Raw genomic sequence first — 19146 nt, 5'->3', positions numbered from 1 at the left:
ATAGTGGAAGCCCAGGCTAAGGCTCTGTTTCCACTAGTGCGACTTGTCATTCGACTTTGGACACGTAAAGTCGCATGACAAGTCACAGCCCATTGATTTCAATGGCACCCACGTTCCCATCTATGCGACTTAAACTTGCAGTGACTTTGAAAAGGTTCCTGAACTACTTTGATGCAACTTGGATCCAGAGACTGAAAAGTTGGACCAAAGCTGCACTCAAAGTCGCACTCCAAATCACGTGACTTTGGGGGTCGCAATAGTGGAAATGTAGCCTTGAGGACTATTAAGCTGGCCATACATGGATCTGTTCAGTAGAGACCGAATCTCAATCCCTTCACGGGCTGGTTGTACGCAAGTCAATCGATCGGTCAGCCTGTTGGGTTTTTCCCGAACGATCAGAGCCACTAGCTATAGCCGGCAACACTGATCACTGTATCGGCTCCCCGCTGGCAGAATACGATCACGCTGTGAGAGCGATTCCCCTGTCCATATTAAACATGTGGATGGGGGAAATCGGCACATTTTTTTTTTTTTTTATTCGTTCAACCTGCTGGCTGAACGAACAAAAAAAAAAAGTTGAATGCATTAGCCCTGGTTCACACCGATACGATTTGTCATGTGATTTGACAGTTCAAAATCGCATGCCAACTCGCACCCTATTGCCAGCAATTGCTGCGACTTAGAAAAAGGTTCCTGCGCTACTTGTTTGGGATTTCATTGCAACTTGAGCCGGTCCCTCCGATCCCTCCCGTATTGAATTGTATTGTAATTGTACTGTCTGCCCCCCCCCCATGTTGTAAAGCGCTGTGCAAACTGTCAGCGCTATATAAATCCTGTATAATAATAATAATAACTTGCATAGACTACTGTTAAATGAAGTTTAATGAAACTGGAGGTCCAAATCGCACTGATCTGCTCCTTTCAGATTTCAAAGCCGCACTTGGTGTGAACCAAGGATTAGACTGTACCATTGTATTGTGTGTGGTTGGCTTTAGATTGTGAGCTCCTGAGGGCAGGGACTGATGTGAATGTACAGTATGTACCGTCAGCGTTCTATAAATAGCAGAAATATGTTAATGTCACAATCATACAACAATCAGATCTTCCCGTTTCCGGTCTATCGCGTGTGTGTCCCGGTCCGCCCCCTCCCCCACACGGGTTCCTTAGTCAATGAGGTCTCATATAAAGGAGTAGTCCGTACACCGGTCTCTTTGGTTAGGTCTTCTCTCCTCTCCCCGGGGTGTGGTGTGTAGAGAACGGTTAGTGGAGTGTACACAAAGCATGTACCCAAGGCAACCTCAAATCTCCGCACAACAAGCACATCTCCCCCCCCCCCCCCCACCTGTAATCCAGCCAGGAAGCCGTTTATTCCAGCCTCAGGCCCTGACAACCTGCAAACACCCGGCCAACCGTATACTGACACCTGATTGGACACCATCACAATCCACCCCGTGTGCGTCTCCGCAGAGAACTTTACACCTCCAACACCAAAAATATCATATATACTGCCGCTTACCCATTATTACATGTGGTGGCTGCATTCCTTTTCTTTTTTTTTTTAGGCTTTATTCCCCCAGCTGATCCTGCCAATGCACCCTGTCTGTTTCAGCTTGCTTTAAACCACCGGTCTCAAACTGGCGGCCCTCCAGCTGTTGCAGAACTACAAGTCCCATCATGCCTCTGCCTGTGGGAGTCATGCTTGTAACTGTCAGCGTTGCAAGCCCTTATGGGACTTGTCGTTTCGCAACAGCTGGAAGGGCCCCCCCGTTTGAGACCCCTGCTTTAAACAGAACAAGCTATCCTGCCGACGTAGCTGTTAAAGGGCTTGAGACAAACCCTTTACCACTGGCAGGGGGTGCCTACAACGATCAACTTATTTTTATTGTCAAATCTTTATCTCAAAAAAGGAAAAAAAGAACAAACAAGTAACTGCTTATAAAGTGGTAGCTGGAGTTCAGCTTTTAATTTGTTAGGCATCTAAGGCTCGGTTCACCCCGATGAGTTTTTTTTTTTTTTTTGCAGAAACGCGCCACAGTCCATTTAACATGCTTCAAAAATGACCAAAATACAATTGGAGTTTAAAGGTGCATCTTTAAACTCCAATTGTATTTTGGTCATTTTTTAATCTATTAAAAGGAAGTGGTGTATATTGTGAACTCTCCAACCTCAAATCTCATATTTGTCCATTTAATCCATTGTCCCCCCCCCCCCTCTCTACATTGTAAAGCGCTGCGTAAACTGTTGGCGCTATAAAAATTGTGAATAAATCGTGAATAAATAATAAATTTAACATGGCTTCCTATGGGACATGTTCACATCTGTGCTTTTTTTTCAGCCTCTGCGTTTTTGGAAAAGGTCAGGGACTTTTTTTTTTTTAAGGGCAAGTTCACAACACATGCAGTCCAGTGCGTTTTTTTTTTTCCTGCATCAAAAACGCATAGATAGTAGGTTATATGGTTTTCTATGGCATAGTTCACACCAGTGCTTACAGCTCCAGTGCATTCCAGAAAAAAAAAAAAAAAAGTAGAACATGCTGCAATTTTCCTGCCCTGGACTGTACTGGAACACTGTAAAAAGCATCAAAAACGCACCGGAACGCACCAAAAATTCACTGGAACACGTTCTTATTTAAGAAGGAAAAAAAAAAAAATAGGGGGAACAAATACACTGGACTGGATCTGGAACGCATCAAAAAACGCGTCAAAAAACACGCATGCAGAAAAGCATCTGGAACGCATCCGGACTGCATTTCTATGGTGTGAACTGGCCCTAAGTGCAAAACGGTGCGTTTTTTGGTTCAATAGACTTCAATGGAGAAGCATGTAGTGCATTTTTGCTGCGATTTGCATTTTTGCGTTTTCTAATCCACAAACTGGTCAAAAAAAAATTTAAAAAATATGTATAAAAAATGCAAAATACATTTTGAGTGCCAGTCCATGTAATCATCTAAAATTTTGTTAATAAAAATTATATTCAACCTTAAAAAATGAGAAATACATATAAAAACAAATGAAAAATGCATCACAAACACGCATGCAAAAAGCACTGCAGAAACAGATCAAAAACTGCATAGGTGTGACCTGAGCCTCAATCTGCTAGTGCACCGAAATCCGGGCATGCAAATTTTTGGTTGAATTTAAATAAATAAATAAATAAATAAATAAATAAAAGGAAATCGAACACAATACAGCATGGATAAGCGAATGTCCTGCTGTGGCTATTGTGTTTTGACAACCGGTTACATGGGCTGCCAAAATACCTGAACAGTGGCAGCATCTGATTGGATGCAAACACTGTTGGGTTGACAGTTTTTCGCCCAACTCTTTCGATTTTGGGTGGGAGGTTGCCAACATGGCCAGCCACTAAGCACATTTTGGCCAATTCATCATGAACTGTCCACAATGTGCATACTGTATGGCCAGTTTAACACTTCACCCCCTCCCCTGACTGACAATGCTGCTGTCCAAGGGTGTCTCCATAGCTCCTCCATCCAGAGTGGAGACAGGAAGTGTGTTACTGGATGGATCACCAGGTGAAAATAAATAAAACAAAATGTAGCTGCCACATTTAAGTGGACTAGTTCTGGAATGTTGAAAATGTTTTGTAGGTTGTCCATGCCATTTCTTCAGTTCTCATGAACTTTCACTTCCAAAGTGAACTCTTCCAACTTGGAACAATTCACTTCCAACGTGATCTCTTCCAACGTGTAGTTCTGGAATGTTGAAGATGTTTTGTAGGTTGTCCATGCCACTTCTTCAGTTCTCATGAACTTTCACTTCCAAAGAGAACTCTTCCAACTTGAACAATTCACTTCCAACATGAACTCTTCCAACGTGATCTCTTCCAACGTGATCTCTTCCAACGTGATCTCTTCCAACATGTAGTTCTGGAATGTTGAAGATGTTTTGTAGGTTGTCCATGCCACTTCTTCAGTTCTCATGAACTTTCACTTCCAAAGAGAACTCTTCCAACTTGAACAATTCACTTCCAACATGAACTCTTCCAACGTGATCTCTTCCAACGTGATCTCTTCCAACGTGATCTCTTCCAACATGTAGTTCTGGAATGTTGAAGATGTTTTGTAGGTTGTCCATGCCACTTCTTCAGTTCTCATGAACTTTCACTTCCAACGTGAACTCTTCCAACGTGAACTTTTCCAACTCTTCCAATGTGATCTCTTCCAACGTGAACTCTTTCCAACGTGAACATTTCCAACATGAACATTTCCAACGTGAACATTTCAATTCCAACGATCTTCCAGTGGAACTGAAGAAGTGTCTTGGAGAAGCTATAAAACGTCTTCCACATTCTATAACAAGTCCAGGTGGATATGACCAACTACTACTAGATATACCGGGCACCATGAAAACAGGAAACCAACAAAAACCGGGCTGTTCTATATACCAACTAAATCTTTCACCTAATGCCTTGTATTTGGTTCCAATAGACAATACAGACACTCTTTTTTTTTTTTTGTTTCTATATATCCTAGGCCACATATTATACAATTATCCTTTAGATTTACCAAAACCATAAAATATGAGGTCCAAGCTTAAAACACTTTTAATTTGTACGCAATCAGGCAGGCCCTTGCACTACATAGTTGAAGGATAAACCTAAAGGAAATTAAATTGCCTCATACACACGATCAGAAAATCAGAAGCGATCCTGCGATAATCTGATTGTTACTACACAGCTTTCGAGAGCCAATCACAACAGTTCATCAAATATTATCTGAAGGGACAAACATGAAAAACTTTTCTCGTATGATACCAGATCGTATGTTTTTTGTTTAATCAGGACAGTATTCGTCTGAAAAAAAAAAAAAAAAAACAGAAGACCAAGACCCTGCATGCTCGGAAATGAAAGAATACGTTACAATACAACACAACACATGACATCACTTCTGAAGTTCTAGTCTGTCGTAGGAGAATTTTAGTAACTTTTTAGTAACCTTCATTTTCAATATGAGACTAGCATGCAACAGAAACAAACGACCGTTCGTTCGATAATCTTATTGTGAGTACCAGGCTTAAGTGTATGCTTAGTGCTTTCTAACCCAAACCTTACCACTGCTCTATACGTCTACCCACTGCACTCAGCATGGCATCAGACCCTTCACCAATGACAGCGCATATTGGGGCATATCACATGTTTCATGTATGTTTAGTGCTTTTTTTAATCCATACCATACCCCTGTGCTCACCTATAAGTCTACCCACTGAGCTCAGCATGACATCAGAGCCCTCAGTAGTGATTGGATCATATACATGTCACATGTATATTTACATACCTCCCAACTTTTTTGAGACGGGAAGGAGGGACACCTAATAGCAAATGTATGTAGGCATAGGACACGCCCCCCTGACACACCCCCTTAAAGGAGAATTATACTGTACAAAAAATGATTAGTTAACCTTACAAGTGTTTTTTCTTTTGTTTTTTACCAGTACTATTCCTTTATATTGGATTTTGGAATTTACAAATGCAGCAATATAGAAATCAAGTGATAGGTTTAGCACTGGAAAACACTTTTTGAAAGATAAAAAGTGCATTTTATATACATCTATATAGATCAGACCAAAATGAGGGACAAATTAGGGGAAAGAGGGACAGAGGGACATTGCTCCAAATCAGGGAAAGTCCCTCAAAATCGGGGAATGTGTTTAGTACTTTTTGATCTCTATCTTACCAATCGCTCACCCATCCTGCACTCAACATGGCATCAGAGCCCTCATGATATATAGCCCATACCTTACCAGTGCACTAAACGTCTACCCACAGCACTCAGCATGGCATCAGACCCTTCTGCAATGATTGGATCATATCACTTTACATGTTACGTGGATGTTTAGTACTTTTTTAATCTCTATCTTACCACCGCTCTCCCATCCTGCACTGAGCATGGCATCAGAGCCTTCAGTATATATAACCCATACCTTACCACTGCACCATACATCTACCCACTGTACACAGCATGGCATCAGAGCCCTCTGTAATGATTGGACCATATGCATGGTATATGTATATTTATTTATTTTAGTACTTTTTAATCTTTTTTTTTTTTTTTAGTACTTTTTAATCTCTAATTTACCATCGCTCACCCATCCTGCACTGAGCATGGCATCAGAGCTGTCAGCATATATAACCCATACCTTACCACTGCACCATACATCTACCCACTGCACTCAGCATGGCATCAGAGCCCTCAGTAGTGATTGCACCATATACATGTATATTTATTTATTTATTTTAGTACTTTTTGATCTCTATCTTACCCTCGCTCACCCATTCTGCACTGAGCATTGCATCAAAGCCTTCAGTATATATAACCCATACCTTACCAGTGCACTCAGCATGGCATCAGAGCCTTCAGTATATATAACCCATACCTTACCCACTGCACTCAGCATGGCATCAGAGCCTTCAGTATATATAACCCATACCTTACCCACTGCACTCAGCATGGCATCAGAGCCTTCAGTATATATAACCCATACCTTACCCACTGCACTCAGCATAGCATCAGAGCCTTCAGTATATATAACCCATACCTTACCCACTGCACTCAGCATGGCTTCAGAGCCTTCAGTATATATAACCCATACCTTACCCACTGCACTCAGCATGGCATCAGAGCCTTCAGTATATATAACCCATACCTTACCCACTGCACTCAGCATGGCATCAGAGCCTTCAGTATATATAACCCATACCTTACCCACTGCACTCAGCATGGCATCAGAGCCTTCAGTATATATAACCCATACCTTACCCACTGCACTCAGCATGGCATCAGAGCCTTCAGTATATATAACCCATACCTTACCCACTGCACTCAGCATGGCATCAGAGCCTTCAGTATATATAACCCATACCTTACCCACTGCACTCAGCATGGCATCAGAGCCCTCTGTAATGATTGTTGTTGAAATGTTACATGTATATTTATTTATTTTAGTACTTTTTAATCTTTTTTTTTTTTTTGTACTTTTTAATCTCTATCTTACCATCGCTCACCCATCCTGCACCGAGCATGGCATCAGAGCCATCAGTAATGACAATGCATATTGGGTCACATCACATTTCATGTTGTAACACATTACGCAAATTTGTTAGATATGACCCTGTATAGGAACACACATTACATATATATATATATACACACACACACACATCAATCAAGCTCTGTAAAAGTTTTTCCCCCCTCCCTAACCCCTGATATAAGCGACCTGTAAATCCAGCTTAGACTCCTATGACACGGAGCACAGCAGAGTGATGTATTGTGGGTCCCATAGTGGAAATGGAAGCTTTGTATTTCTCGGGGTCTCTTGTTCCTGACCAGTCACTACACACAAGGGGCTCTTCTCTCCAGTAAATGTTTCTTTCCCTCTGTTTGTTACAGTTCAGGACGAGGCTTTTGAGGTCTCAATCAGTATTGAATGGGAGAGGCAGGGGGTATGCTAATGTCCCAACGGTCTGAGACACACCGCGGCGGCACGGCGAGGTGATCCTGCTGGAAGAGAGGACGGTGAGCGGTCGCCATTAACCCATTCCTGCCCGCCACACACCACTAAATCCACCCCCCCCATACATTGTAATATAAAAACAAATTAAAAAAAAAAAAAAAAAAACGCTACTATGTAATTTAATGAAAATTTCACATTGCCAAATTTCTTCTCTGTACATCTTTATTTATTTTTTTTTTTTTTGCGGTGACAATCAGCATCACTTTGTGACGTTGTGATGTCACACGAGTGTGGCTCACGTTCGCACGACGTTCCGGCTCCTCCCAGCCTCGGGGGAAATTAGACTAAAAGAGGCTAATGCAAAGCGCTCGTTTTTTTTTTTTTTTCTTCTTTTTACATGACAATGTTAGCAAAATTTATTTCCAAACTCTTCTAATCTTTGGTACACAAGCGTTTAATTTGCATAACCCGGCCCTCTCGTAAAGCACAAGAAAAAAAAAAAAAAAAAAAAAACCTCAGCACTCGTTTAATTAAAAAATGTAAATTTGCTGTCATCTTGGGGCCTGGTGAGTTAGGGACGACGGTAGCATCTTTTTACTGCTGACTGATGCACCGAATGTGTGCTCACTGAACTAGAAGTAACACGAGGGGAGAAAGGGCCAGGCGTGGGCTCGGGGGCCGATCGGCGGGATGGGTAGACCGAGCGTCCCGGGCCTCACCATTATACTTTATATTATAATACATACCATGTGCACTGGATCGATGCAGGACACTACAAGGACACACAGATAACCATGCTACTCCATGTGCCTATGTTGTGTACATGTGCGCTGCATTCACATCCAACCACTCGGAATTATAACGCAATGCACTTGAACGCATGTAAACACAATACAACGCAAAAAAAAAAAAAGTGTTCTGACCCTTCTAGGGACCTGTTGCTGCACCACAAATGACATGAAAATGCATGCCAACACGCAGAAAGACGCAATGTAATGCGCATGAAAATCCATCCTAAAATACACACCAAGCACGTGCATTTTCAATGCTCTGCAGTGATTTTTGTGTACAATGTGTGTGAAAGACCCTTCAACGTTTCTAGCAACCTAAAGGTGTCCTTCACCCCCAGATCTGCATTGATCAACACACGGGCCAATAGAAAACAATCGTCCTCTGCGTGCCAGATCACCCATACATGTGCTGTGAGATGTGGAGCCATGCAGCACGATCAATGTTTACCAACGGAGATCCTTCTAAACACAACATCCCGAAAACATGTTTATAAACAATCCCAAACTACGAGGACAACGTGTGCAACAATGTACACAAGTATCACACAATGTATACAAGCATCACAATGTATAATACAATGTATACAAGTATCACAATGTACCACACAATGTATACAAGTATCACAATATATAATACAATGTATACAAGTATCACAATATATAATACAATGTATACAAGTATCACAATGTATCACATAATGTATACAAGTATCACAATGTATCACATAATGTATACAAGTATCACAATGTGTAATACAATGTATACAAGTATCACAATGTGTAATATAATGTATACAAGTATCACAATGTATAATACAATGTATACAAGTATCACAATGTGTAATATAATGCATACAAGTGTCACAATGTACCACACAATGTATAATACAATGTATACCACAATGTTAAATACAATGTATACAAGTATCACAATATATAATACAATGTATACAAATATTACAATGTACCACACAAAGTATACAAGTATCACAATGTGTAATATAATGTATACAAGTATCACAATGTGTAATATAATGCATACAAGTGTCACAATGTATCACACAATGTATACAAGTATCACAATGTACCACACAATGTATACAAGTATCACAAAGTACCACACAATGTATAATACAATGTATACCACAATGTAAAATACAATGTATAATACAATGTATACAAGTATCATGATGTAAAATACAATGTATACTACCATGCATACAAATATCAAAACTCCAACATCATGAGTATTACAATGCATAACACAATGTATACAAGTATCACGTTGTATCATATAATATATATGCAAGTATAAAAATGTACACAATAGGTACAAGTATCACAGACCCAACATCACAAGTGTCACTATGTATACAAAGTATCACAATCTATAATACAATGTATACAAGTATCACAATCTATAATACAATGTATACAAGTATCACAATCCATAATACAATGTATACAAGTATCACAATCCATAATACAATGTATACAAGTATCACAATCCATAATACAATGTATACAAGTATCACAATCCATAAAACAATGTATACAAGTATCACAGCCCCAGCATTACATGTGTCACTATGTATACAAAGTATTACAATGTACACTATCACAATACATAAAACAAGTTCTGTGGCCCCAACTTGTTGCGCGGGGTACACACCTGATTGGTGTCTGGAGGGTATGTGTGTGTCAGTGTTACATGAGAGTCCAAAGGGGGAGGGGGGCACAAGTGACATTTCCAGGGATGGACTGTACATTGGTGTGTTGGGGGGACACATTATGAGGGGCACAGTGTAGAAGAGATCACTCCCGATGTTGGGTGAAGTTTGGAGGGGTGTAGATGAGGGGCTCGGTGTACAGACAGTTCATGGTTGTTTTGTCTTATGATGAAATGGAACGCTCTCCAGGGTGTGATCACAGTCACCACGGAAACCCTGAGCCATGTGCTGCGACCGTTCCCAGACAATGCCTGCAAGGTTCAACTGCCACCGCCTGCCCCGTCTCCTGATCCTGCAACACACCTGGACCCCCATTCCATCTGTACACCCACCCAACACCGTTCCCTTCCACAAAATATCATGAACCTGTAATGACCCCCCTCCCCCGGCACTGACACTCGTCCCAAATTAATGACATTCCTTCTGGGTTACACAGACATGAAATAAAACCTGAAGTACCAGAAGGTGTGATGAACAGATCATTTCCCAGCATGTCCTCCTCCCTGCACTCCGGAGCCCCACCACCACCACCACCGCCGCTCAGCAGGAAAGTTATACACACCGGCCGGCCAACATCATTATCACCCTGTTCACAAACAATCCAAATCCAAGGAGACCAAAGCTGCCCATACACCAGCAGACTCCTGATAAAAAAAAAAAAAAATCCCTTTAGTTCAGGAAATCCATGATCAATTTCGAGCTAATTCGGACGAAGGGATTGGCAATTTTTTCCTGAATGAATGAAATTCTAACTGTGAATGTGGCTTATTATAATGTGTGTGTTCTAGGCACAAAAGGCACCTGTTTAGTATGTCTAAGAGTCCGTTCTTGTAGACCAAATTTAAGGGTTCTGCTGAATTTAGTAAGATATCAAATCCGATGAACAATTTTTCAGAACTTCTGTAGGAACGTTCTAATGAAACCCTACTGTCTATGTTCAACCTTAACCCCATAACTGCTGGCGGGTGGACAGCTTTAGGTGGGACTCAATGAAGCCCTCCTGTCTATGTTCAAGCTTAACTCTGGAAGTGCTGGTGGATGGGTGGCTTTAGATGGGACTCAATTAAATTAAATTGTCTATATTCAAACCAACTCCGTAACTACCAGTGGGTGGGTAGACTTAAATGAGACTCAATGAAGCCCTACTGTCTATATTTCAACCTTAACTCCGTAACTGCTAATGGATGGGCAGATATAGATGGGACTCAATTTCCAACTGTCTATATTCAGAGTTAACTCCATAACTGCTGGTGCTGGTAGCTCTAGATGGGACTTCATTAAATTCAAACGTCTATTTTCAAACTTAACTCTATAACTGCTGGTGGGTGGGTAGCTATAGATGGGACTCAATGTCTACGTTCTCCTCCTGTCTATGTTCAGCTCAATAAAATTCTACTGTCTATATGCAAACTTAACTCCTCAATGAAATATTGCTGGCTATGTTCAGCCTTAACTCTATAACTGCTTTAGATGGGACTCAAAAAAATATCCTACAGTCTATATTCAACCTCAAATTACGCGACTGCTGGTTGGTGAGTAGTTTTGGATGGGGCTGAATGAAACTCGACTGTCTATGGTCAACCTTAACTCCATAACTGCTGGTGGACGGGTAGCTTTTAACTGGGACTCAATTCAATTCTAATGTCTGTAGTCAACCTTAACTCTATAAGTACTGGTGGGTGGGTAGCATTAGATGAGACCCAAATAAAGTCTACGGTCCACCTTAACTCTATAAGTCCTGGTGGATGGGTAGCATTTCAATCTTAACTCCATAAGTATTCAGTAGATGGGTAGATTTAGATGGGACCCAATTAAATTCTCAAGTCTACATTCAATCTCAACTCTATAAGTACCAGTGGATGGGTAGCATTTCAATCTTAACTCCATAAGTACTAGTAGATGGGTAGCTTTAGATGGGACCCAATTAAATTCTAAAGTCTACATTTACATCCGAAAGCTATAAGTACTGGTGGATGGGTGGCTTTAGATGAGACCCAATTAAACTCTACTGTCTATATTCAACCTTAACTCTATAAGTACCAGTGGATGGGTAGCATTTCAATCTTAACTCCATAAGTACTAGTAGATGGGTAGCTTTAGATGGGACCCAATTAAATTCTAAAGTCTACATTTACATCCGAAAGCTATAAGTACTGGTGGCTGGGTGGCTTTAGATGAGACCCAATTAAGCTCTACTGTCTATATTCAACCTTAACTCTATAAGTACCAGTGGATGGGTAGCTTTAGATGAATCTCAATGTAAATTCTATTATCTATATTCAAGCTTTACTCCATAAGTTCTAGTAGATGGCTAGATTTAGATGGGACCCGGTTAAATTCTAAAGTCTACATTTAATCCGAACTCTACAAGTACTGGTGGATGGGTGGCATTAGCTGGGACTCAATGTCATACTAATGTCCATATTCAATCTTAACTCCATAACTGCCAATGGATGGGAAAGCTTTAGCTGAAACTCAATGAAACGCACACGTCTTTATTCAGCCCTAATTATAGAAACGATCGGTGTACGGGACTCGGCATGCCACCCCCGGCAGAAAGGGATCAACAACAAAGAGCAGAGAGTTTCGTCTTACAAGGCAGAAATCCACAAACACAACAAAAGGTACAAAAAAGAAGAAGAAGAAGAAGACATTGATCTGGCAAGCCCTGATCACCTCCGAGGGGGGGGGGGGGAACCATTGTCATCCTTCAACAAACACAACGAAGGGACGGAGTGTAAGGAGCAGAGTGGCCGAGGCTGGACGGTCCAGAGCCTGGAGTGGCACTGCCAGCTGAAGGTTGGCTCTCCATAATGCCAACACTTGATGAAAGTTTGCTGAGAGCAGCAAGCAGTGCCGGTCCAGGCTGCCCCTGAGCTCATTACTATATAAAGCTAAACAGAAAGTGACGGCAAACAATAGCTCTAGTCAGACTGAAACAACAGCAGCGAGTCAGGAAGAAACACAATCGGAACAGACAGAGAGAAGAGGCTTTTATTTAAAGTTCACACACACTTCAGGATAAAGAAGAGCCGGGCAAGTGCCGGGTACTCACCATAGTCAGAGAATCCAAAGCTGAATTCACTTAAATAATCAACTTTCATAATACTTAATTAAAATCTAATTGAGGCAGATTGGCTTCCCGGATCACAAGTTGTATGACTGATGTCACTGTGCGTGTCGGTGGGAGCTCTGTCAGCGGAGCAGGCGGGCGCATAGGATTGGCACAGCACAGATGGCAACGCCTCCTCCTCCTCTCCTTACCAACTGGCTAAAGGGGCAGGTGAAAGATCAGAGGGTGTCCCGGCCCCTGTCCCCGGCTGTGCGTCCCTCTCTGAGCTTGGAGGAGAAGTGAAGGAGTTCCCAGCATAGACTTTACACACAGCCAGGCTGTCCTATCAGGGTGTCGCTGAATGCAGGGGCCGTCCTTCCTGCTCTACAGGCTTCTTCCAGCCTCAAGTCCCTGACACCGGAGGAGGGACTCAACCCGGCACATTCCCAAACACAACAACCACGCTGTATTGTCCTTAGAGAGGGGAGATCAGGACACCCGCACAGTCCCTACACAGTCCCTACACAGTCCCTGACACTGGAGGAGGGACTCAACCCGGCACATTCCCAAACACAACAACCACGCTGTATTGTCCTTAGAGAGGGGAGATCAGGACACCTTCACAGTCCCTACACAGTCCCTACACAGTCCCTGACACCGGAGGAGGGACTCAACCCGGCACATTCCCAAACACAACAACCACGCTGTATTGTCCTTAGAGAGGGGAGATCAGGACACCTTCACAGTCCCTACACAGTCCCTGACACCGGAGGAGGGACTGAACCCGGCACATTCCCAAACACAACAACCACGCTGCATTGTCCTCCTAGAGGGGAGATCAGGACACCCACACAGTCCCTGAACAGTCCCATATCACTGAACAGTCCCTACACAGTCCCATATCACTACACAGTCCCTACACAGTCCCTACACAGTCCCATATCACTGAACAGTCCCTACACAGTGCCTACACAGTCCCATATCCCTGCACAGTCCCTGAACAGTCCCATATTACTGCACAGTCCTTACACAGTCCCATGTTACTACACAGTCCCTGAACAGTCCCATACCCCTGTCCCTGCTCTGTCTCATAGTCCCACATCGATCCCCCAGGAAATCTTTCCGCAGTGAATAGATGGGGATGAGCCGTCTTCTGGTCTGTGATCGGGGGATGGGGATTGGGCGATAAGTACAATATTGGGGTATAAACCATCAGATCTGATCTGTGCCCCAAACACCCGACTCCCCGATGTGATGTTGTGCTTCCCGATCACCGGACAACGAGAGACTGTCTGTATAGAGAGCCGCAACTCCCAGCAATCAATCGATTGATCGGTGAACGGGGATGTCTGGTTGGCTCTGTGCTGTATAGCAGGTTGCAGGGTTGGCCTCCCATACACTCTTACAAATAATAAACGTTACCTCGTTATTTCCGTTTTCACACAGAGTTATAACTACGACCACAACATCCTGTATTATGACACAGCAGACAATCATTATTTATCAGTCACTCCACTCATCCTCTTCTATCGCCCAACCTTCCCCGACTCATTTCATATGTCTGCATCCATACACTATACAATCTGATTGTACAATCTCCTTCATGGTGTCCATACACTATACAATCTGATTGTACAATCTCCTTCATGGTGACCATACACTATACAATCTGATTGTACAATCTCCTTCATGGTGTCCATACACTATACAATCTGATTGTACAATCTCCTTCATGGTGTCCATACACTATACAATCTGATTGTACAATCTCCTTCATGGTGTCCATACACTATACAATCTGATTGTACAATCTCCTTCATCGTGGTCATACATTATTCAATCTGATTGTACAATCTCCTCCATACCTTTATGGGAAATAATTGTGTTACATGGATCAGTGCTTTGTTCATGAATTCCATCGTGTTTCGGGAGGCCAATGACGTTTCACTGATCTCCACCACAAACACAATATATGGATTTTTTTTTTTGTGCTAAGGTGACCATACACTATACAATCTGATTGTATAATCTCATTTAGATCTACCATCAACTATGCAATACAAGGGCCTGACAGACTGTATGCAAGTCATACAATTTGGTTGTACAATCTCCTGTATGATGGCCATACACACTTCAATTTTATTATCCAATCGATGTTTAATTTGATCAAATCGGTACACAATCGAACAGCCATAACTTCCCTTTTTGTACAATCAGATTGTATAGTGTATGGTCGCTATGAAGGAGATTGTACAATCAGATTGTATAGTGTATGGTCGCTATGAAGGAGATTGTACAATCAGATTGTATAGTGTATGGTCACCTTAAGAGGAGACTAACAGTCCTAATACATGTGGATACATTTAAATATAATGGAGGGCTGTGATTGGTCAGCGTGTCATCGGTGTCAGCTATGGGGGTGGGGCACAGACACATCTTGGTGGTTATCGCTCTTACCCCCCCCTTCTGTACCGGAAGATTATTTATACTTTTCATGCATGTGATAAAATCACCAATTGTTGCTGAGAAATCACTTTCCACCCCGATAATATCTTATCGGAAGGCCGAGGCCCTGGAGAATACAATGGTGCAGATTTATATGTCAATATATAATTTGGGGCAGCTGTTTATCAAACGCACGTTTTCAGGAAGAAATCCAATAACATGAATAGAATATCCCTCCATGGACAATACAGGGTTCATAGCCCTGCGTTGTATGTATGACACCGAGGCTCCGCCTACAGACCGGAGCTTTGTGGAGAGGAGGAGATTGTGGGAGCCTGCTGGAGTGGGGAGTCAGGCATAAGTGGTGACCACTAGGGGAGCTGTTCCTAAGGAGTGTGGAAATACTAGAATACTAGTGGTCACCCCTGTGCACTCCTGAATAACAGCTCCCCTAGTGGTCACCTCATGTGCTCCTGAATAACAGCTCCCCTAGTGGTCACCCCTGTGTACTCCTGAATAACAGCTCCCCTAGTGGTCACCCCTGTGTACTCCTGAATAACAGCTCCCCTAGTGGTCACCCCTGTGTACTCCTGAATAACAGCTCCCCTAGTGGTCACCTCATGTGCTCCTGAATAACAGCTCCCCTAGTGGTCACCCCTGTGTACTCCTGAATAACAGCTCCCCTAGTGGTCACCCCTGTGTACTCCTGAATAACAGCTCCCCTAGTGGTCACCCCTGTGCACTCCTGAATAACAGCTCCCCTAGTGGTCACCCCTGTGCACTCCTGAATAACAGCTCCCCTAGGGGTCACCCAGTGTGCTCCTGAATAACACCTCCCCTAGTGGTCACCCCTGTGCACTCCTGAATAACAGCTCCCCTAGTGGTCACCCCTGTGCACTCCTGAATAACAGCTCCCCTAGTGGTCACCCCTGTGCACTCCTGAATAACAGCTCCCCTAGTGGTCACCCCATGTGCCCCTGAATAACAGCTCCCCTAGTGGTCACCCAGTGTGCTCCTGAATAACACCTCCCCTAGTGGTCACCCCTGTGCACTCCTGAATAACAGCTCCCCTAGCGGTCACCCCTGTGCACTCCTGAATAACAGCTCCCCTAGTGGTCACCCCATGTGCCCCTGAATAACAGCTCCCCTAGTGGTCACCCCATGTGCCCCTGAGTAACAGCTCCCCTAGGGGTCACCCAGTGTGCTCCTGAATAACAGCTCCCCTAGTGGTCCCCCCGTGTGCCCCTGAATAACAGCTCCCCTAGTGGTCACTCCGTGTGCCCCTGAATAACAGCTCCCCTATTGGTCACCCCGTGTGCCCCTGAATAACAGCTCCCCTAGTGGTCACCCGGTGTGCTCCTGAATAACAGCTCCCCTAATGGTCACCCCTGTGCACTGCTGAATAACAGCTCCCCTAGTGGTCACCCCGTATGCCCCTGAGTAACAGCTCCCCTAGTGGTCACCCCGTGTGCCCCTGAATAACAGCTCCCCTAGTGGTCACTCCGTGTGCCCCTGAATAACAGCTCCCCTATTGGTCACCCCGTGTGCCCCTGAATAACAGCTCCCCTAGTGGTCACCCGGTGTGCTCCTGAATAACAGCTCCCCTAATGGTCACCCCTGTGCACTGCTGAATAACAGCTCCCCTAGTGGTCACCCCGTATGCCCCTGAGTAACAGCTCCCCTAGTGGTCACCCCGTGTGCTCCTGAATAACAGCTCCCCTAGTGGTCACCCAGTGTGCTCCTGAATAACAGCTCCCCTAGTGGTCACCCCTGTGCACTGCTGAATAACAGCTCCCCACGGGGTGACCACTAGGGGAGCTGTTACTCAGAAGTGTAGAACTACTAGAACATTGCTGGTGTAGGAGTGCACAGGGGTGTGTTTTAGTAGTTCAATCACAATACTAAGATGCATGGTAATTAATCGCTAAGAGTAGCAACCAATGACTACACAAATGGAATAATGGCTCTCTATGGCCTCGACATTAGGGAGGTGATAGGACCACCTCCTAAACACCGATGGCAGCTGTTTAGCTGTGGATCACAAGTGTCATCCTATGGTTGTAGCTCTACACAACCACATGCAACGCTCCAAATGTATCTGATAAACTGTAACTCCCTGTGCAAGGGGGGCTGGTCTTGTCTCCGCCCCTTCCTGTCATTATCTACAGGTAGTCTGTAGTGGGCGGGGTCTGCTAGGCCCCTCCCACAGCTCTTCTCTCTGCACAGGCCAACTATAGCTCAGTGATGATGTCACTTCTACTTTGACAAGGTAATATCTGGGTTTGCAAAGGCATTGGTTGCACACAAAGTGGATTTCTATCAATCATTTTAACATTGAGGAAAATATTGAAGTATAACTGTTATATCGTTTTGGATAGAGTGGAGAGGGATTAGAACCCCTGTTAGGTTTGTACTGTGGTCTGTGTCCCCATCGGGGAGACTCGCCCTCTTTATTTGTCCTGGTGACTTATCACCGAGAGTGAAAGAAAATCCCACATTTTGGGTTGTCCCCAGAACAGGAATAGAGGGGAAACCTTCCAATGGGGACACTAGTTCTGGGATTCCCTCACTTTGGAAGGACTTCCTGTTTTGGTTATGGGACAGGAAGTGAAGGGAAATCCCTCCAATGGGACACAGACTCTCTTACTCTATCCAAAGAGACAAAAAGTCCATTTCATGTGTGTTTGAAAAACTTGTTACATTGTATTCCATGAGCTGCACATATTTATACCTCCCAACTTTCTCAGATGGGAATGAGGAACACCTATTGGCAAACGTATGTAGGCCTAGGACACACCCCCTGCCACGCCCCCTTAAAGGAGAATTCTACAAAAAAATGATTAGTTAAACCCACAAGTGCTTTTTGTACCACTAATATTCCTTTATGCATAGCTCCCAACTGTCCCTGATTTGGAGCAATGCCCCTCTGTCCCTCTTTCCTCCTCATTTGTCCCTCATTTTGGTCTGATCCATATATTTGTATATAAAATGCACTTTTTATCTATCAAAAAGTGTTTTCCAGTGCTAAACCTTTCATCCCATTTCTAAATTGCTGCATTTGTAAATTCCAAAATCCAATATAAAGGAATAGTCGTGGTAAAAAAAGCACTTGTGGGTTTAACAAATCTTGTTTTTATATAATTAATTCTCCTTTAAGGGGGCGTGGCAGGGGGCGTGTCCTATGTCTACATACTTTTGCTAACAGGTGTCCCTCATTCTCATCTCAGAAAATTGTGAGGTGTGTACAGGTAGAACTTCCTATGAAAACTTTTTTTTCAGAACTTTTGTTCACTTTTCTTATAGTAGGCTCAGATCAACGATCGTTTTCAATCCTAGCGACAAGAAAACTCCAAGGAGCGGGATGGGAAATGTTCCTTCAGGGCCAGTTCACACCACATGCAGTCCAGTGCGTTTGTGTTCTGCATCAAAAACGCATGGAAAGTAGGTTATATGGTTTCCAATGGCGTAGTTCACACCAGTGCGGTCAGTTCCAGTGCGTTCCAGAAAAGAAAAGCAGAACATGCTGCATTTTACCTGCACTGGATTGTACTGGAACGCAGCAAAAGTCATCAAAAACACACTGGAATGCATCAAAAATGCATCAAAAATGCACTGGACCCTAGTATAGTAAAAAAAAAAACACCTGGAATGCATCCGGA

At 43.3% G+C, this 19146-nt stretch overlaps 1 protein-coding gene across 6 annotated transcripts in view; it reads right to left on the bottom strand.

Annotated features, from left to right (window-relative positions):
• CASZ1 (castor zinc finger 1) overlaps positions 1-19146 on the bottom strand; it is a 319815-nt gene that overhangs the window by 88481 nt on the left and 212188 nt on the right. The window contains exon 1 of one of the 6 annotated variants that reach the window (XM_073603468.1): positions 13046-13420. The exons of 2 other annotated variants lie outside the window; for them this stretch is intronic. In XM_073603468.1, coding sequence (XP_073459569.1) covers positions 13046-13094 — 49 coding nt within the window. In that variant the 5' untranslated portion in view covers positions 13095-13420. Of the gene's footprint in view, positions 1-10449; positions 10546-13045; positions 13421-19146 lie in introns of those variants that run through there. 3 more of the 6 variants (XM_073603467.1, XM_073603472.1, XM_073603473.1) reach the window with 3 other exon arrangements.

This window comes from Aquarana catesbeiana, linkage group LG10, assembly GCF_042186555.1.
Source record: "Aquarana catesbeiana isolate 2022-GZ linkage group LG10, ASM4218655v1, whole genome shotgun sequence".
NCBI lineage: Eukaryota > Metazoa > Chordata > Amphibia > Anura > Ranidae > Aquarana > Aquarana catesbeiana.
The sequence above is the reverse complement of the archived record's forward strand: the minus strand, read 5'-3'. Positions and strand labels throughout refer to the sequence as shown.